The following is a 21,246-nucleotide window of genomic DNA, read 5'->3' as shown; positions in this document are numbered from 1 at the left end:
TTTTTTTTTCACAAAAATAATAAAATTAATATAGTGTAAATTTTGTTTATACTCCTTAAATACAGGTAATATATATATATATATATATATATATATATATATATTAAAAACATCATTATTATAATATTCAATAACAACTTAAAACATAACTTTTAAGTCTATTTTAATTTATAAAAAATTTGTTAATAATTTATTTGATATACTTATTTTGATCATATTTATAATTAATTTAATTCTTTTAATAAAATCAGTTGATAAATACACTACACTTTCATAAATTATCATGTCTCATTTGTACCTGGAGGTGGTCTTTTATTATGAAGAATGGTAGAATGAGAGAATATGACTATCATAGCACAACTTTACACAATTAAAACATCAGGTTTTTCTAACATAAAGCAATACAAAATTTGAGTATCATAACTTCACATAACACAACAAACCAATGGTTTTACAAAGAAGAAAGAAGGGACGCACTCATGGTGGTCAAAGTAATGATGCATTTGAATATTTAAATTGGAACCAGAAAGCTTCAATATTGTCTTGTAGCGAAGGCACACACATATTTCTCAATTGCTGTTATTATTTGTCGTTTTGATTTTCTTCTGTTGGGAGCATAACTTCCTTTCTATGTTTGTGCATGGAAGCCTACAGAGCAATGATGAATGTGCTTCGATTAAATCACAAGGATAGTGAAACACGAAACAACTTACAAAAAAGGTATAACATAACACTTTTTTTGTCATTTCTTGTTTAGATTTCCATCTCGCAGTTTAAAGTTATCTATTATTGAAAATCTAAGTCTAAAATTTCCATTAGCTTTCTAAACGGAACTCGTGGTGATTAGAGTAAAACCTAAAAATGCAAGTTAAACACTATGATTGAATAATAGAACTCTAAACTGAAACCTGAAACGAAACATAGGTTAACAGAATACCAACATTACCTAGAATAAATGGTGGAAGTAAGAAGTGATGAACAAATTGTTGAAGAGAATGAAAACAAACCCATGCTATTACGAAAATTAGGTGTTACACAAACTATTCCATTTTACACCATGTAGACAATTTTACAAGAAGCCCTCAGTACCCAAAATTGATCACTCTATGAAGTAATTAAGTTGGATACTCTTGGGCAGAGAAGAACTCATGAACCCACTATCTGCTTTTGTATCTCCTTTACCACCCCAACAAAGTCTAAAAACTATACCCTCCTTCCCTCCAAAGTTAACTGTTTTTAAACTGCTTTGGAAAACCTTTTTCAGCCATTTCTCAAACAGCTTGTTGGTAAAATAACCACACCCAAAACAAACATCCTCAATCACCCTCTCATCTACACTTAAATTCTCCCAACAACATTGTTTCCCACGAACCTCCTCAAAAGACCCTTTTATCTTGCACAAAAACAACTCTGCCATCTCTCTGTCTTTAACTGAACTTGTGTTAAACTCAAACCGGTTTTCAATGGAGTCAAGAAACCCGTTTTGGCTAAGTGGATCAGCTATAGTTTCCTTAGTCAAATCACTTGAAATTGGATTACTTTCCGCTTCTTTACCCTCCCCATCACCCTCTTCATCAGCTTTCATGTTCAGATCAAGAGTGTTGAAGCTCGTTTGTCTCGAACACACTTTCTTCTTGCTCCCTTGAAAACTCTTGGTGTCAGAAAACAAATCAAGTTCAGCTCTTCTTTTGTTGCCCAAATAAGGCTCTATAATCCTAGCTGCGACAGATTGAGTCTCTAAGTTAGGCTTGGTTTCACTAACCTCCCATGACAGCTTGATAACCGAATCCTCGTTCTTCTCCTCAATGCTAGTGGATCCACCACTTGTCAAAATGAGAATCACTTGGATTGAGTTCTCTTCAGTGAAATTTCCAAACTTTCCTGTTTCAAACCCATCTGAGAGGAATTTCATGAACTGGGCATCAGCAAATTCAACATTTTCTATTAGCACCGCAAGCTGTTGGTGGGTTTTCAGCGCTCCTGCCAGCATTTCAGAAAATGGGGCCACTGAAGTCTCTCTCTTTAGCATGTCAAATTGAAGGAGCACATCAGTTGAGCCAAAAACTGATTCTGCAACTGCAAGTGCCAACCTTTTTTTCCCAATGATGTCATTGCCTTTCACTAGTAACCAAGTAATACTGTTATTTTGCTTTGCTGATTTGGAATGGATCAAGGCTTCTGCTATTGAAGGAACAGTCTCAGACTGCCATGGCACATTCTCCTGCAATAGTTTACAAATATGAGCTCTTTGCAGTGTTCTATCATCAGTTATATCCCCCACCGTCTCACCTGAACCGCCATTGCCAAGAGCGAGAGTAGTCTTTACTTCTTTACCTTCCATGCCCTCCAGGGAATCTAAGACTGCCTCTGTTGCTTCCCTTTTGTCGCCGAAATTGAACTCAATAATGCATGATTGTTGGCGCCGGAATCGAGGAACAAGTTTGGAGGTGGAGCAATGTGTCGCATTGTTCGCAAAAGATATGGAGCTTGCTGAATTATAACTGTTGTTCCAGTTCAATGGGTTATGAAGCTGTTTGCTTTGGTGGAGACAGTGGCACAGTCTGTTCCACTTTCTTTTCAACTTGACTAATTCATCCTGAAAATGTTCGATTGTTACATAAAGTCATAAGTCATTACAATTTTTAAAATCTAAACTAATAGGACCAAGAGCATGCATGTTGAGAAGAAAGATAAAGTTGTTGCTAAATTGTTGGATTATAAAATATAAACAGAAAATTAACTTGGCTTTCAGTTTTCAACTCAGTAATGTTCTACCTTATCATGGTCTTCTGTGCTATGAGACTGAAGCCAGAATGGGATCATTTTCTTTTGATCTGGCTTAAGAAATTGGGCTTCTTTTTCATAATTGGAGGCACACTCTTCACAACAGTTCAGCCTATCCTGCTGCTCCGTGTTACCAAGGGGCTTTGTTTCGGGCACATGAGATTGATTTTGGGTGATGCTCATCTTTGAGTCAAGGACACTGAAAATTGAGATCAAAATATTCATAAAGTTAACATCCAAAGTTAAACAAAATAGTCACTGTTGAGTTTAGAGTATGTGGCTTTCATTCTTTTCACTTAACATCACAATAGGTCTCAATTATTCCCTGTGGGTGCAATAAGGTATATTTGCAAAATTATGTGACTATTTTTTTCCTTTACTAGTTTCAGTTTTGCCAGCTCAATATGATGTGCATGCGTATGTGTAAGAGGTTGGTTATATACTGACAAACTAAAGTGAGGCAGAACCAGAAACAGAAAGGCTCTGCTTCACTTCTGCTCTCACCAACCAACCAACCATGCTTTTCACAATGCTTCTGGCATGGCTCAGTGACCGTACGCACTCCTCAACAAAATGTAAAACAAATTAAGCTTTCAACAAACCATCATGCCTGAATAACTTTTATGTACTTATGTTTTCCTTTCCTCTTCTTTTTTTTTTCCTTTTTTATTTAATTTTTACTTGTCATACATGGAGGTTTTTTTTTCTTCTTTCTGCATTATATCAAATAAAATAAGCAAGACATTTTCAGTAATTGGCTAGTGTTTCTGGCATTAAACTAATTATTAAGCAAATGATTACCTGGGAGCATGAAGACTCAAGTCAAGTCCACCTGATGGAACAGGAACAGCCTGAAGAGCCCACTGCTTCTCAAGAGGGGGTTGCCTCATTTGACATCTCATGTATGTTTGGTAACTAGAAGTGGCCATGAGCCACACCTTAGCATTATTTGAGGTTCCACAGTCACAGAATAACCTTCCAATTTCTGAAACTAAATGATCAACTGGATTGTAACCTTCTGGGGACCCTTCCTCTTTGTCACTGAGACTTGCCTCCTCCACGGTCCACTTCAGGTCTCCAATGTAAAAAATGCCACCCCCTTCTCCTGATGCAACGGAATTCACCTTCCTTTTTAGTTCCAGCACCTTCATTTCAACTTCATCTCTCTTCATGCAACTCAAAGAAGCAGGTGAAATCTGGAATTTGATAAAACGGGTTGACTTTAACTCGTCAGGCACTTCTGACCTTTCTACCCTTCTCATAAGCTCTCCCACAAGGCCTTCAGTTAATGACACAGAGTCACCTACAATCACAGTGTTCTTTTTCTTCTTCCTCAGGAGAATATCCAGGACAACCTTGATATCATCCTTACCTGAAGAAGCTGCACCAGAGAAGGAACACGCCGGTGCACTCTTCAGCGGAGAAAAGAGAAGTGAAGGGTGGAACTCAGAAGCATAAGAAGTTAAGAAATGATGAGTCTGCCTGAAGTTGGCAGGGTTGGTGGTTGTTTCCCTGTGGTTCTCACTGGAAGAGGGTGAGCAAGGAGAAGAAAACACACCACCAGAGCTGTTGTAACACTGGAAAACAGAATGGGGTGAGGAATCCTCTATGTTGTTCTTAACAGCAGTGCTGGAGAAACCAGCCTCTCTCATAACCCTGCTAACGCTAGGGTCATCAAGGATTGATGTTATGAGATGTTCCAGTTCAACCTTGATGGTAAGAAGAGGCTGTTGTTGCTGTTGCTCTATGCAGCCCCTTCTCTGGTGAGCCTGAGCTCTCTTCAATGCAGCAATGAGAGCATTGGAGAGAGAGGGCTGAGTGTGGATCAAAGGAGCCGGTGCTGTTGGGAGCCTGTTGAGAGCCACATTGAAGCAGAGCTCAAGAGCCCTGCATTGAAGAGGATGAGAAGTTTGGTGAGGCTGAGACTTGAGACAAGCCCTTCTCAGGGAACTGCCTCTGAGGCTGAGCAAAGTGGCAGCCACATGCAGAGGAGTGACCTGTGCATGGCCCCTCCTCCGAGCCAACCCCAGAGAGTGCTTCAACACTGAAGCAGCCTCAGCTGTGAGGGTCTGCTGTAATGCACAAACTCCTGAGCGCATCACTTGGCCAAACACCACCCCCCTCACCACCCCCTTTGTTGCTGATGAACCTTTTCTTCTCTTCTTCTTCTTATCCTTCTCTTTCTCACCACCCTATACACTCTTTCTTTCTATGCTCAAATCACTTTCGACGCTGCCCTTTGATCTCTCTTTGGATGAAAGGAACGTGGAACTAAGTGAATGGACTCGTTTCAAGAATGGAACAAGTGTAAGCTGAGACAAAAACACAGAGAGAAAAATAAGCTCTAGTGAGAGTCGTTAGGCTTTAGAAATACCTGAACTATATGCCTCACCGCCTTCTTTATACTTCTTGTCACTCATCATTTTTATTCTTTTCTTTTTCTTTAATTCTCTCTTTTGTTTTTAGTTTAAAGAAGCAGCTTTTCTTGTCTTTATTTATTATTTCACCAATTCTACTTCATTGCCTTTACTCTCTCTCATCCCCTCCAGTTAACAGTTCTCTCTGTAGATGTCATTTGAATCTATATTTTTCCTTTCTGTGAATCTTATAATACTGTATTGTGGGTGTTCATATCATTTGCGACATTTATTTGTAGTATATTCGTAGAATTTTGAATGAAGGAAGGATATTAAGCAATGTTAACTTATTTATGTATGTACTAAGTTAATTAACTTGGTGAAAACAATGCATTTATAAAAGTATGAAAGCCTGAGGCTTTAGTGATCTTAGGCTACTCATCTATCTGCTACCTGCAAGAACAATGTGCATGCATGCATTTTCTTTTTATCATGGTTAATCATTGTTATCATAATACAAAGGGCTAAAAGATAAATTGTAGTGTTATTTTCTGCTCTACATTATTGTAAGAAAATAAAGTAGCACAGGAAATTAGAGAGTGCAGTGATGTGGACCCGCAATTCAAAATTTTTACTCGGACTCATAGAGCTTCCCACCCTTTTCCACATCATCTTTTGAATAGACAGACAAGGGCAGCAGAAATTCAAAAAAGTTACTAAAGGGAAAAGAAGCCAGTGGCTTGAAAGATTTTCTTTTATAAAGCAAAGCGGTAAATTACATTTTTTTTTATAATCTTTAAACATTGAAAGGTTATGTTTAGTTTACTATATAGCCTCCTTCAATTACATTATTTGTCTCAATAAACTCACGGTTTGGTGATAATGTTGAGCTTTCTGACATGATATCAAGTATTTGAAATTCATGCCATTACAATTTGAACTGAGACATAAAAGGTCAAAGTTGAGTTTAAAAACTAAGAATTGATTAAAACTTAAGATCCAGAAAGGTTAAATTTTACATTAATTGTTGAATTATAGTGCTACAACGTTAGGGTGTCTCTTTTGACGCCAATCCTCGTAGAGAGACAGTAATTTATTCCCCAAGTACCCAAAAAGCAAGCCTCTGTCTGGTATCCCCTGTTAGAATTATTGGTTCTTTTTCAGCCTCACTTCTCTCTCCTCTGCAAACTGCAATCACCTTTTGTCTTAATCTCATCTCTCCCATTCCAACAACCCACTTAAACCAACCTTTTGTTTTACCATATAAAGCAACGAAAACTGATATATTCTCCATACTGTTACAGAACTTGAACACCCATTTTTGTTCCCGTCTCGTTTATTCAATTCTCACACTATACGTGTCTCCATTTTGTGATTTCTTGGAAGCCTTAAACCACCTTCTGCAACACTTTAATTCTCAACTTTTAGTAGTGCAACCATTTTACTACTTTCGTCTAATATTTTACCCCTCACCATTAATTCCATTCATTTACGTTTGGTTTTTTCTCTCTTGCTTTCTTAATCCAGCTATTTCTTTTGCAGGTTTTATTTTATCTGCTAGACTAGATTCTTATTGAGATATATGAAAGGAATATATATGTATCTCTAAGGGACACTTTATATACACTATTTATATATAATCCATATCCATATAAATATGTAGTTTCTTAGAGTTGCATTGTCACCTTTTGAAACTACATTGACACTAGTTTCGTTGTGACGTCTTCCCATGCAAAATAGTAACTGAGAGAGGGCAGGATTAGACATAACTTTGACCAAACTGTACATGAAGGAAGCATATGGGTCCTCACGTAGTCACCTTAATTTGACCCTTGCAAGATTCGAAGCATGATTCATATGATAAGAAAAATGAATCATTGTAGCCTTTACTTTTATGTTAATAATTCCCAAAAGAAAATGAAAGAAGATAACAAATCTTGAAAAGGACTAGGACCTAGAGGGAGAGCTTCATCTTGGAAGTATTGCATCGCGCGAATTCCGAGACTACTATCTGTTCAAGAGTTTAAGGTAGGTTCAAGAAAAAGGAAACAAAAAAGGAGAAAAAAAAATAAAATGGAATAGAAGCATAATATTCTAATTGTGTGACTTCCTTATTCTCCATTACACCAAAAAGAAGGATGGAAAATCCGTTAATATGGCCTTTATATACATAACTATATAAGAAGTGTTTCTGTTGGAAGTGAGTGGAATGGAAAGTACATAAAAAAAATTGAAAAGCTTGGGAGTACCAATGATGTACTTAAATTTAAAATTGAGCACCAAACACAGTAGGTAAATGTATTTTATTGAACGGTTGCAATGCAATTTATATAAAATTATGCAAATTAATCACCTCGTAAATACTTTTCGTTTTGAGCACAGTACAATAGTGTATATATAAGTAAACAGTTGCCCTAGAGCGTTCAAACTTTTGAGGTTAACATTGAGCATCTATTTTGCAGTCAAAGACACAGATATATGTATATCAACTAAGTTATTACTTTGTAAAAGTCTGATTTATCGAATATATGTAGCTGAGTGATACTGATACTGATACTGATACCTGTCACTCTTACATTTATCATCACGAGATTGGAGGCTTCATCACTATATATAAGACATATATTCCATGAGAGTAAAAAAGACTTTCTTTTACGTGAGATTGATGAAGCCTGCATAATATTTGATTTTGACTAGTCCCATTTGTTTGTCTCATATTTTAAAATACTAGTAAATATCATGCTATGAAGTTGCATATGTTATTTACTTTCTCAAAGTTTATATTAATCAACCAAGAGATATATAGCAGTGTATGTGTTTTGTTGGGATTAAAGAGAAAGACAGCAGTAAGTAGGTAATTATGAGCTGGTGAGGCTCAGTGATGATTTTGGTGGCATCAATGGCAAACCCTTTTAACAAAAACAAAAAGGGATGGTTTTGATTGAAAGGAGGAGCTCAAATCATTGGAACATTATATTTTAAAGTTTGAAAAGTGAGGAAGACAATACCATTTCTCCAGTTGCAAGAAAAGGATCCCCTTTATGGATTAATTGCCAATGTGAACCTTAATCATCCTCATTCATATACAAAAACCAATCCAATCATTTGGTTTGCATCTTCACTAACAGATTTTCAACAAAGCATTAAAGAAAAACCCAGCGTTTTACCCTAAGTTACATGATTAGCCACATTAAACAACAAACATGAAGCAATTCCACACATATGATTTGCACAGCTTTTATTGTGAAAAGGGTCATTATTATTATTTTCTAAAATTAAAAACAAGAACTGTGTGATGGATTGTGGTTGACAGCTCCTACTCCTAGGGTTACGTAGCACTTATTTCACAGCTATAGTAGCTCCTCTCCTCTAGCTTTGTTTGACAGAAAAGACAAGTTCATGTACTTTCATTAAACCACGACTGCCAATTTTTCTAGTGATGATAGGTTGGTTACTCAAAACATTAACATTAGTCACCATGTCCATTAATCTATTCATTCAGTCCTTTTTTCTGGATACATTTGCGAAAATCAAAGAAATATATCAGATAAAAATATAGAAAAGTATTTCAGTAGTTAATTTACCATCTTGCAACAGCTAGTGTTCAAACTAGGATTTAGAACCTTCCATGTCGAACAGAGATAGGTAAGTTTTGATATATATGCTGAAGAAAAATAAATACTAGAGTAAGTTTAATGTGGCTGAGGAAGAAAAGAACAGCATTTGAATCTAAGAAATAAAAAAAAATGTATATAAGTTAAAGGAAGAAAGAAAAAGGAAAGGGAATGTGTGTAGGTGGGAGGCATAAAGAGAAGGACAGTGGAACCCACAAAGTAGTAGCATAGAGGCTTTGATTCTGAGATGCAATTCTCTGATCTCTATAAGTAACCACATTCCACCCATTCCTGACTCAAAAAAGTTAGAATGTAGACATTTTTTTAGGAGGTGAAAAAGAAGCCATAGCGTGCAACTTTATACATTTTCCCCTCCCATTATCCCCACCATATAATATATTATATTCTCTCTTTTATACTCTTCCTCTTACTCTCATGCATGCATGATATATATCTTGAGATATGGATGGAGGTAATGTATTTTGAAAAAATCATGTAATTTTAACTGCTTGCTTTGTAAACATATATATACAACCACTTTTTCCGATTCATAAGCCTTCAAATTAATTTCATTTAGCTTACTAACAAATTATTTTAGATGTAGTAATTGTAACTTATTATTGGGTAGATAAGGGCAAATAATTAATTTTTTTTTTTGCATAAAATGTTGTTTATATATATATATATATATATATATATATATATATATATATATATATATATATATATATCCCAGATTGTTAGTTATTAATATTAAACTTTCTATTTACAATTTTTTTTGTTGCATTATATGAAATTAATCTACACATAATTTTCTTTTGTAAGTTGTTTTTGTTAGGAATCCAAGTGTGAATATAAGTTTTACATTGGTTAGAAATGAGAAAGTAAAGTACTATATAAGAATAAAGACTCATAAACTCATCGTCTTAAGGTTTTTTGGGTTAAGAGTGGTGTCAATCCCTTATATGTGGGTTGGGCTCATGTTCATTGGTGTTGTATCTTCCCGATGAACCCCTCCTTAAAAACCTAACAAGTGGAGATTGTTAGCAATTCAAGTGTGACTCTAAGTCCCACATTGGCTAGAAATGAGAAAGTAGAGCACATTATACAAGAATAAAGACTCATAAACTCACTGCTTTATGTGGTTGAGTTCAGGTTTCATTGGTGTTTGTTCTCTTTAGTGAAACCTCCTCTATAAACCTAATTTTTTCTTTTAATTTTAAAATCTTGCATTTTTAAACAAGTAATACATTTGTATTATATTTTAAAGTAGTAATACTTTTTTTTATTTATTTATACTTTGAAAGCTATTTAAACTTAAAAATATATGTATTACCGATACCTATTTTTTTTTAGATTTCAGATTTAACATATGTGTGTTTTCTAAATCTCTGTGTGCTTCAAAAGCAAGAGAGAAAAATATGTGTAACTCTCTTTTCCCTTCCTGAACCTTTATTCCCTAAAACATACACAGTATTTGATAAATAAAAAAATTGTACATCTCCGTGATCGTGACACACAAACTTGTCTCCTGGCTACAATTGTATTTCATAAGGTTGTGTTTTTTTCACTAACATATACTATGTTTTTCTCAGCGGAATATACAATTCTTAAACTTACAAGTTCGCTTTTGTTTTTTGTGGCACTATGGTTTGTGATGTCACACGACACAATGATTAACCTGACATTCAAAAAGGCCTACCTACACCCTTCATTTGTAATTCACCTTAAGCTCAATGCAACTCAAACAAGAACTGTTATGTACTTATGCAATCGATTCGAAGCATTAAAGTGAGATTAGGTTGAGAGCATTTTATACGTAGAATTTGTTTGATGGTATATAATAGATTCTTTTCTTTGGTTTTGGATTTTGTGTATGAAAAAAAAAAGTTGATATGGAAAGTGAAAGTAGAGAAGTAAAGGAGAAAGGATAAAGGAGGAGGAAGCTTTTGTTACTGAAATCTAAGAGAGTGATTAAAGCAAATAAGGGAAGTAAAGCAAAGAAAGTGAAAGGGAAAGTGATGAAAGTATGTTCCTTTCTTTCTCTGCTCATCTTTCTATATTGCATGCAAAACGATGAGAACCTAAACCATCATTGCTGCCACTCTCTTTGTTCACTAATCCCCATAAAAATCTCATCCATCTCTTTCTTTCTTTCTTTCTCTTTCTTATATCCTTTTGCTAAAGAATACATAAACAAATCAATAAATTAAAGCGGCTGTGTCTAGAATTAAGAATAGAAACATTTGATGGTGAGAATCATCCAACATGTCTTTCCATATTGTCTCAACCTCTACATATCAATATAATATAACAAAAAAAATAGGCATTATATGGCACCTAATGTATAATTCTGAGTTAAGTAACCCTTGCTTTCTCATACATCAATTCTAGCTATCTCTTGTACAAATTCAATATACATATCTTCTTATTAGACTAATTTTTTATGTTGATTTTAACCTTACACTTTTTTTATTTCATAATTATTAAAGACATTCGTTAAGTAAAAAATAATATTCATATTAAAAGAATGATATTACTAAAAAAACTTATATTTCTTATAAATTTTGTTTTGAATTTTTTTAAAAAAATAGTTATAAATTTTGTTATGAAAAGAAAATTTGTCGAAAATTACAGTTAATTTTTTTGTAAAATATTTTGTATAAAACACTTTTCACAATAAATTTTGTAAGAAATACTTACGAATTTTACAAAGGAATTACTTGTCAATAACGATTCTTAAAAAAATAGTAGAAAAAGGTATTTTTTTGCAAATTATTTTAACAAATTTACCAAAAAAAAATCAGATGTTATATGAGAATTTTTGGTAGAATGACACATTAGTTCGTGCCAATTGTTAATCTAGATAAATAACCTCTAGTTTACTCTAAAACAACTATATAAAAATATTTCAACTATGATAAATTATTGAGGCTCTTGTATTGAGACAACAACAGAGCTGAGAAACAATGGTAGTATTTTCCTAAAATATCAAATATAAAAATAAAAAATATTATGGCATGCATGCTATCATAGATTAATAAGAAAATAGTCAATTTATTAATTTTTTCATTGTCATGATAATATAAAAAAATCCACAAATTTGTTCTTCTTCTGTGAAATATACCGATATAAATTTTGACATATTCATGAAAAACATTAAAATATTGAAAATATCTAAAAGTTACTCTTTCTAATATAGAAATTCAAATAAAACTATACTCTAAAACGTGCATTATCTAGTACATTAAACACATAAATAAATATAACTCGTTTAAATTATTTTCAAATATCTCTATTTTTTTTTTTTTTTGGGAGGCAAATTTGATTTGTTGAGTTTAGCAAGTTGGTGATTCAATTAGAGAAAAATATCCATGAGATGGAAGACTCCGCTTTGATATAAAATATCAAGATAATAAGTCTGTATTTTTTTTTTTCTTTTTAACCAGTAAGTTAATATATATTGATCATCTTAATTATTCATTTCTACTAGGTTTGGAACTCAAATTCACATTTTGAAAATTTGAGAATCCCTCTTTCAAGAATGAGTTCTTACATTAATTCAATTTTCCACAAGTAACAATAATAACATATATGTATCATCATTTTTATCACAACAACATATGTTACCTTAACCTTTATCAAAAAGATTTTTGACACAAAAAATCTTTAAGCATATGATTTTTCACCTATTCATGTGATTTTATTAGTTAAACCATTAACAATTTGTTAATTGCTTTCGATAATATATTTCTCTTTTCTAATTTGCGTGTCTTTCTCTTTTCACCGCTCTCTCAGTTTTCTAATTACTTAAAAATTTAGAAACTTTACTTCTTTAAGAACTTGGATGACCCAATTTGGCACCTCTCAGTGATTATATCTGCAAAATCAAATAAGTTTGCCAAGGGGATGTAGCTCAAATGGTAGAGCGCTCGCTTTGCATGCGAGAGGCACAGGGTTCGATCCCCTGCATCTCCAAAATGACATTTTACGGTTTTTTCCGCACACACTTTATTCCTTGTTTCTATCGCACACTACCAGATGTTGTTAGCTTCTGCTTCTTAATTTGAACTTTATTTTGTTTTCTTCTTCAATTTTGATGAACCTAAATCCAAAGGGGAGACAGTCACATGGCTTGAATACATCACAATCAACTGGTCCCAAGTCAAAACTATGTATTGGCTTTTCTGGTTGTTCTATCTGAATCTGTACATACCTACACACAACTAATAATTTCGATCCAATTGCTTCTTTCTTGCCACAGTTCCTTACAAAACATTTTTTATTCATGACTAAGACACGGTCTAATTCACAATTCGTTATTCAGAACTAAACCAGTATTAAACACCGAACCAACAAATTAAGTTCTCAGATTTCTGACAACAGACGATAATTTTTGAGGAACATTATAGTTCAAAACGCGTAGAGGTTTTATTCTCTTTAGGGTGATCCTTCCTGCAACCTTTTGGTGAGACAGTTAGACAAAAAAAAATGATAGCACAAAGATGGTCGTAAATTGATAATGCATAAAAAGTTTTCTCTGGGCTCAGTTGCCCATAACATTGATTGATGGAGAAATTGGCAGGAATCGGGTAGCACTTGAATAACATATATGAGCAAAAAACACAAGACAACAAAACAAAACCTAGCTATTGCATCTATATCTATATAAGGTAACAAAATAGGTCAGGGATGACTCAGAACAAACAAACTCTGCATGTTTGTCCCTGCTGGCCTGAAAATAGACCTTTCAAAAACATCACTTGTTTCTTCAGAAATAATGCATTTGGGTTCACAGAATGCTGCTTAATGAATAGACCTCTCACTAACTGCTTTCCTCTTCTTCAACATAATATTCTATTCATATTATGTACTCACTGCACATTACCCTCCTTTTTCTTACCTTTATACCAGTTAAGCGTGCTCTTCACCATAACATTACATTTACCTTTTATTTTTTTCCCTCTCATTTACCATTTACACAATTTCATACTGGGGCCACTTCGCCACCACTCTCTCAGTTTCCTAAACATGGATCAGATTCTTCATCAAATATAAAATCATTCAGTTTATATATGTTTATCTGAAAACACTGAAAAAGAAAATATCATTGTTTTATGTCTGATTCTAATACTTGGTGCCTTGTCTGGCACCTTAGAATCTAGAAGGCTACCAGTGCTCTTTTTAGTTGTCCTTAGCCCATATTTATCTGTCACCAATGTAAAATTTATCAACATTGTCATTCTATGCTTCTGAATTTATATATGTCATAAGGGTTTAGCAGTTTTCATCTTTTGTTAATGGACCTAGAACATGATTCTGAAAAAGAACAATTGAGCAGTGAAGCATAATTAAAGATCCTGCCAAATGGGATTTTTCTTCTTTGATTAAGCCAATATTGTTAATTTAATCTTTTGACATTAAATGTGTGATCCATCATGTTGCTGATATTACCAATTTGCATTTTAAATATAAAAACTATAAGTTATTTAAATATATAAACCATGCATTCACATTTAACTTGATTCATCTCGAAACTAAACATGCATTAATACCTTTTATGTTATTACTTTGGATGGAAGTTTCAACAATGATGGTTACTGTGATTGGTAGTATTATCAGTTGGATTTTAAGTGCCTAGTTTTGTACCAAATATACAACAACTCATGCATTCGAGATGAGATTTCTTTAATGTTAAATATTGTAATTCTTGTTGAGGTGCATTTGAATAGATTCTTTTTCTCTCTGTATTCATCTTGTTATATCAGCAACACTCACCTAACCTTGTTAGACTAAGTTAATAATATAAAAATTTGTATCACTATATAATAGATATTTAAATAGTAACCCAACCAAGATGCCTTTAATATCTATCAGAAGACTTGATAGAATCTCATGAACAAGTATCGAGGAACAGATTTTGTTGGCAATGCATTAAAAAATTTAGAACTTATCCTTTTCTTATATTCAGTGTTACTCAACTAAATTTCCTCTCTAAAACATTAATATCAGTAAATTTTGAATTAGAAGAGCAAAGAAATCTGAGTTTTCAAACATGGATGTCTTACATCTCATAGTTGCAACTAATACACAAGCATTTACAACTATGCAAAAAAGAGGTCAAATATAAAGTAGAGTGATCTCTGTTTCTACCTAAGAATTTACACCCACATTTATCCTACTAATTACACCATAAACAAAGCTTCCAAATATCGTCCACCATAGACAGACAATGAAAGAGAAGTAGTCCCTTGTGCTATCGTTAATCTGGCTGATGAAACATTCTCATGTAAAGATGGATCTAACTTGAGAGTACGTTGGGAACTATGCTTGAGGATATGTTTACAATAATCTCAAAGCAACAACTCTTAGCTACTTATATTCAATTCGACCTTCTTTTCTACCATGCAAATGACGTGGAAATACCTCTTCTGGGTCACCACTCTCTTCATTAGAAACTCTAGTCACAATTCTTAAAGGATGAGCCTCCGTGTTGAACACCCATTCATCCAGGGAAATCACTGATGAAGGCGAAAACAACAGATAAAGATACTTGAGTGTCTCTGAGAGGAAGTAGCTCTGCATCATGTTATCTTTCTTCCCAGTAGTCACCTAAGCATTCAGTCACACATTATTATGAAAACTACATATGTTAAACTGAATAACAACAAAGTGAGAACAGTTAACGATGCATGCACAACTTTTCCATGGGTGAGAGTTAATCATGTAGAGTTATGAATTTCTTACATCTTTGAGTCCAACATATCCTGTTTCCAACCGAGTATTGTTTTCAAATGCTTGGAAAATATTCCAACCCCATTCCTGGTATGTTTTGTTTCCAGTGAAACGCCAGAGGTAGAATAATGACTCGATTGTTTCAGGCCTTTGGATATTCCACGAGGTACCAACACTCATATCCTACAGTTTTCATAACCTTAGAGCACAACATCTTAGGAATTTGACAAACAATGTCAGAATTTAAGATTCAAACCTCTCCATCGCGAAAGTAATAGTTCTCTCCTGCCAATTTAGTTGGTGTTGATTGGTAAAAATTGTAACAAGTCCATACAAGCTGCGCAACATGATGGATCAGAATCGAATGTCAGTTTGAAAGAAAAATGGTAGCTCAAACCCATATATTTTAAGCATAAATTAGTAATTATCGTCACAATAAAGCTTATTCCTTTCGGAAAAATGGTTTAATATTCCGTCAAAACTGAAACCTTGGATGTCTGTGATTTGGTTTGAAAGAGAAAATACAAATACAACCTGGTTCTTCATTATGTTCTGAATAATGTTTCCAATTCCAAGCGAAGAGGCAAGAGTGATGTTGGTTTCAGCACATCAATTTAATAGCTAAAGTTTTTAAGAGAATAAGTACTCTGGTATTATATTTCTAGTAAGAAAAAAGCAGGATCACCTCCTCTGCAAGGCCCAAATATTTTGCAGCTTCATCGGGGCCAGAGCTTGAAGATCCCAAAGCCAACATTCCCGGAACAAAACAAGCTAACTCGTCCATCTGAAAAGGAGACGAAATCAAATATTCTTTTAATGTCATACTCAGCTAAGACTAAAATAAATTTCTTTTTCAAATAACACCTTATCAAAGACTGCATTTCCAAGCCTCTCGGATATGTATGCAAAAGACGAAGGTGTTGACTTTTTAATCATGCTTTGAAGACCTATCATTGATTTCTCCCACATTTCCCTGATCCACCATTAGCTCACACATTTAAAATATGGTTCTATATGTGCCTCTTAACTCAAAAGTTTGAACTTTCATATTAAAGTAGTGTTGAAAAGAGTTTGCTAAATGTGTGTTTTTGTAGAACAAGTATTATGGATGAAAGGTATTCCATAATACTTCAGCTTCTTCCAAAAGTTTATGGCAACAAAATATGTACATGGTGGACTAGAGTTAGGTATGCTTTGTAAGATGTGATAGCTAGGTACATTGTATTTTACAGAGGTAAAAAAATCATTTAATTTTCCAAAGAAAAAACAACATTTAAAGCTTATTACCTGTAAAATGCTACAGCTTCAGTTTTATTTCCTTGTATCCAGGCCTTGAGTAGGTACTCATAAAAGCTGCAACATATAAATGGATAACCTTATAAAGCATGTGAACAATAAAGTAATTGAAAAATGCCAAGCAGTCTATAACTTAGTGAAGGTTAAGCATGTTTGTTCCACGTTCCCAAAAAACATAGCACATGAACAAAGTCACTTTTATCATATTATCTATATCAAGAGTTTAGCAGAAACTTTCATAAAATTGGAATTGAATTTTATTTCAAGACTTAAGTTTCCAACAATTACAAGATCATAATGCAATAATGATGTTAGCAAATTTTTTAAGTCTCATACCTGTCACCCATTGCACCAAATGTAACTGATCCACCTGTTTGAGTTCCAGTAAGTGGATTAAGGTATATAGCAAGTAACCCATCATCCGGAAAAGTTGCATGAAGCCCCTTGATGACCTTTTCTACCTGAAATTATTATTGTGACATTCTTCAAATCAATATGCTTAGTAACTTTTAGTAATGTTGTGGGTTTGAATTCCACTGATAAAAATGTTTAGTAAATATGAAGGAAAAGACATATAAAGTTGACAGTTTTTCTTGCCAAAAAAGCAGTTAAGAAAAACACATAAAAGTAGAAAAATGTCACCTTTTCTTGGTACTTGGGGTCTTTTGTCCTTTCAGAGAGAGCAATGAATTCGAGTTGTTCGGAACCAGAATCCGCAAGAATACTGTTTCCCTAGTAATAAAGAACGACCAATCAAGAACATAAAACAATCAACAATAAATCACAATATGTAACAATGAGATGCAATTAAGATTTGCAAGACAACACACCATATGGTATGTTGTATTAACAAATGTAGTATGAGTTCCACAGAGGAGACAGTAAATTTTCAACACCAAAACAAAAGACATTGATATGATCATCAAGCAATCAAAGGACCTCTTATCAATCAGTGATGTTGGAGGTGAACATGATCCAAATATTCAAGTCAAACAACAATTTACAAAAACAAAACTCAAGTCATCAGGTTATAAATCTCTAGTAACAGAATAGTATCAGTGATTAGAAATGATTTTGATAGAAAGCTGAGATTCTGCGTTATGACATATACTCTAGACAAATTAATGAAGTAACATAGTGATGACAAAACATACCCGCGACCATGAAGGGTTATTTGTGTTGCCAAATGCCAAGTTAATTCTATTATAGGGGATTCCTGAAGGTGTATTCCAAGCAGGCAACAACCTATCTGCAATTTCTCTGGCCTTCTCTAGGAAAACTTTGTCACCAGAGAGATCATAAGCACTAAGGAGGCCACCCAACACTCTAAACCAAAATGATAGATAAATGACAGAAAATGAATTAGAAAGAAAAACTGTTGTAATCTACAAAGCTACAACAACTGTTAGGTGGGGGAGGAAATTAGCATTTCAACAAAACTAAGATTGAACCTTCTAATTCAACCTTATGGTTGTCTCGAACACACTAACTTCAATGCTCTTGTCGAAAGACAATGATTCAGCAACCCACCTGCAATATTTATCTCATTAGATGCTTTGAATATGTTCAATTGTTTACTACAAAAACGATGTAATCAGTATTGTCCTCTCTGTTTTTCTTTTTGTCCAATTCAATTTTTAGCAAAAGTAGAAAAGAAAAAGAACAAACATTTTCAAGCAGACATAGAGGATTGCAAAATCAAATGTACTAAAAATAAAATACAACTCACTCTCTAGCTCTATTAAATTGATCATCAAGACCCATTATAAATAATGTGTCAAGTGAATCTACTATAGTTGCCCCTAGACCGCCAAAATTGTCAACACCATTCATTGATTGTGGCTGTGCAAGGAATAGCAAACTAATTAGTTGCATAGTTTTAATTTGACTTTTCCAAACTCTGTGCTATTATAGCATTAAACATAAATGGATTTAGAAAGGAACATGCAGACACACTTTGTTATTGCTTCTCCTAATGTGTATAATAGGTAAATTTCAGTTGAAGAAAGAATCTGCATATATTATTGTGTCCTGCAACGTAAAACTTCACTTATCCCCTTCATGGATCAAAATTTGAATGAAGTGTCATTTCTTATATTACTTCAAAGATATATCTATTTTTCAAGGTTCAATGGCTTATCCAAAAGGGTTGCATCCTCCTCAAGCAACAAGCATATAACTAAAAAGTAGTGGATTAACTAAAAAGTTAAGAAAATAGTATGAAAAACCTTAAGCTCATCATTTCCCCATGCATACGTTTCATAAGATGTCCAAGCATGAAGCATGGCATCTTTTATTTTATCTCTTCGTTGTATGCTTATAGGATCATCTTCGACATAAATATCCTTAGCGAATTTGTTGACTTCATCCTCATTCTGAATACTTTCTGTCGTGTCTTTCATGTGGCCTTTTATATCTTCTATCTGCAATTTCAAATAACTCAAACCAAGTCAATTACCACGAAGGCACAAAAACAAAATTTTGAAAGTATAACAAATAACCCTGTAGATAACAAAAATCTGCACATCTTACTGAATTCTGCAAGCGTGTAACCTCTTCTTTCAATTTCAAAATGTCATCCTAGCTCCAGAGAAAGAAAAAGAAAACAACTTAAAGATGATTTCAAAGAACCAAACTTACAAAAGATTACATAACCAACACATCATTAACAATGATCAAATAGACTATTCAAATTGAAAACATTAACATGGTACCCTTCCGTCCCTTTTAACATCAAAACTTTTTTCTTTTACAAAACAACAACTGAATGCTATATAAAAGAAGAAAACAACTCTTGTAGATTTTATATCGGTTTCACATTTATAATGAAAATGGAAAATTCTTGGTTAATTTAAGAGGAGATGAGAAAAGACAATGAAAGAACCTGTTGTCCAGTGCTGAGTGATTTGCGGTCATAGAGTAGCCATGTGAGTGAAACGCAGACGATAAGGACCATTGCAAGTCGTTTAGGCCTCTTAATATAATAACGAGGTTGCAAATACCTCCATGCAGACATGGAGGAAGATGAATAAGAAGACTTTTTACCCATTTCTTGAACAATGTTGAATGAACCCTGAAGAAAAAGTGAGTAGGAGAAAGAAATTAAGTATTAATAGTGTATTATTGGGAGAGAAAGAATGATAGGAAAGATATTATTTGTAATGGGTGAAAAGAACCACAACGTAAGTTCTAACCTCAACGTAAAAATCGGACGCAGTAAATGTCGGAGGACTTTTCCTTTTTTTTTTTTTTTTTTCTCTGTAACCCCTCCCCTCTCTTTTACATCTCTCTTTATCTTCACCATTCTCAACCTTCACTTAATTATTTTTTAGTTTCAATATTTAAATGCTTTTGTTATAAATAATTTGAGATATTTTCAAATAATTTCATAACTATTACATAAATATTTTATTAATAAAAGTAAAAAATAAAAAAGAAAAAGAAGAAAAATCATAAGACCATACCAAAACCATGATAAAAAAAAAAAAAACTCATAATTTTATTCACGAAAATCATTATATAATGTGAAATTCATACAGAAAAAAAAAGTTAATCTATTCTTATAAATCCAACTCATCATTATCTTCTGTATTAGTATCTTCTTTGTCATTAAGTATATTAGTTTACTTAGAAGTTATTTTCAATTCTACAACACAATATGTCTCTTTCTTAGATGTCAAAGAATTAGAAACTCTCGCTGAACTAATATGAGTTGAATTAATTATTATAAATCTTATAAACTATTAAGAATGAGAATGACACCTTCAAATGAGACATACCACTCATGGGATCAGATTCTACTAACACACTACAGTTAAGCATCGATACTTTTAATAAGAAAATATTCATTCACAATACAAATATTATCATGATTATTCACCACTCACTTAGGTTGTGACTAAATAATAAGTTGTACCGCAATTTGTTGCATCATACAAAATTAAACCACACAACATGTTCTATCAGGGACTTTGCCATATACTCTACCACTTAAACTAGAGAGCCCTTAGCCCATATCTAAGATATATTTGAATTACTTCCCCACATTTACCTTTTTATTTTATTTTATTTACTTAGACAATAAATTCATTACTTAAGTGTTTGTATTTTAATAATTAGTATATCGTCTTCTATTATTAGTGAGTTTAATTTAGTTAAGTTCTTAGGTCGGTGAAAATTTAATCTTTTTAAATATTTATAAGGTTAAATTATTTCACTAATCTCTATTTTTGTAGGAAAATCTCAAGTCGGTCCTCCTTTTTCTTTTTTGTCTCAATCAGGTCTTACTTTGGAAAATTCATTACAATTAAGTCATTTTCGTTAATAGTACATTAACATCGTTAACTATGTGTCATGTGTCAGCACCAGGTTTTTTTTTTAATTTTTTTTTTATAATTTAAAAAAATTGTCACGTGTCAAACTAACATTGTGTCATGTGGCAGAGGCAATGTGATGTGATA

At 33.3% G+C, this 21,246-nt stretch overlaps 2 protein-coding genes and 1 non-coding gene across 4 annotated transcripts; 1 reads left to right on the top strand and 2 right to left on the bottom strand.

Annotated features, from left to right (window-relative positions):
- Positions 1–986: 986 nt before the first annotated feature.
- Positions 987–5,177, bottom strand: LOC114178450 (protein SMAX1-LIKE 4-like). The gene is made up of 3 exons (XM_028064367.1): positions 3,586–5,177; positions 2,776–2,983; positions 987–2,596 (listed from the first exon to the last, which is right to left on the bottom strand). The coding sequence occupies exons 1-3, from the start codon at positions 4,881–4,883 to the stop codon at positions 1,100–1,102; spliced, it is 3,003 nt and encodes a 1,000-aa protein (XP_027920168.1). The 5' UTR covers positions 4,884–5,177; the 3' UTR covers positions 987–1,099.
- Positions 5,178–12,660: 7,483 nt separating this feature from the next.
- Positions 12,661–12,733, top strand: TRNAA-UGC. Its single transcript has one exon. It is a non-coding gene; the product is annotated as a tRNA-Ala (tRNA).
- Positions 12,734–14,767: 2,034 nt separating this feature from the next.
- On the bottom strand, positions 14,768–19,893 carry LOC114177306 (mannosyl-oligosaccharide 1,2-alpha-mannosidase MNS1-like). Of its 2 annotated transcripts, XM_028062588.1 has the most exons (14): positions 19,671–19,893; positions 19,319–19,366; positions 19,015–19,209; positions 18,516–18,628; positions 18,251–18,316; positions 17,941–18,112; positions 17,429–17,518; positions 17,123–17,247; positions 16,778–16,843; positions 16,355–16,463; positions 16,176–16,274; positions 15,747–15,827; positions 15,503–15,673; positions 14,768–15,367 (listed from the first exon to the last, which is right to left on the bottom strand). In XM_028062588.1, exons 1-14 carry the CDS (start codon positions 19,833–19,835, stop codon positions 15,128–15,130), a joined length of 1,740 nt encoding a protein of 579 aa, XP_027918389.1. In that variant the 5' UTR covers positions 19,836–19,893; the 3' UTR covers positions 14,768–15,127. The 2 variants fall into 2 exon arrangements, with proteins under 2 accessions (XP_027918389.1, XP_027918390.1); XM_028062589.1 differs by lacking the exon at positions 18,516–18,628 and having other exon boundaries at positions 19,043–19,209.
- Between the last annotated feature and the right edge of the window lie 1,353 nt (positions 19,894–21,246).

The sequence above is a fragment of the Vigna unguiculata genome, chromosome 3 (genome assembly GCF_004118075.2).
Source record: "Vigna unguiculata cultivar IT97K-499-35 chromosome 3, ASM411807v1, whole genome shotgun sequence".
NCBI lineage: Eukaryota > Viridiplantae > Streptophyta > Magnoliopsida > Fabales > Fabaceae > Vigna > Vigna unguiculata.
The sequence above is the reverse complement of the archived record's forward strand: the minus strand, read 5'-3'. Positions and strand labels throughout refer to the sequence as shown.

Bases quoted from the DNA above. Each gene is read 5' to 3' on its own strand.
- LOC114178450 (XM_028064367.1), bottom strand. From the start codon at position 4,883: ATGCGCTCAGGAGTTTGTGCATTACAGCAGACCCTCACAGCTGAGGCT. The intron at 2,984-3,585 runs GTAATCATTTGC...CTCAATTTTCAG, and splicing joins TTGAGTCTTCATGCTCCCAG to TGTCCTTGACTCAAAGATGA. The intron at 2,597-2,775 runs GTAGAACATTAC...GAACATTTTCAG, and splicing joins GCACAGAAGACCATGATAAG to GATGAATTAGTCAAGTTGAA.
- LOC114177306 (XM_028062588.1), bottom strand. From the start codon at position 19,835: ATGGGTAAAAAGTCTTCTTATTCATCTTCCTCCATGTCTGCATGGAGG. The intron at 19,210-19,318 runs GTAAGATGTGCA...TTGAAATTGCAG, and splicing joins TTACACGCTTGCAGAATTCA to ATAGAAGATATAAAAGGCCA. The intron at 17,248-17,428 runs GTGACATTTTTC...TAATAATTTCAG, and splicing joins ACCCCAAGTACCAAGAAAAG to GTAGAAAAGGTCATCAAGGG.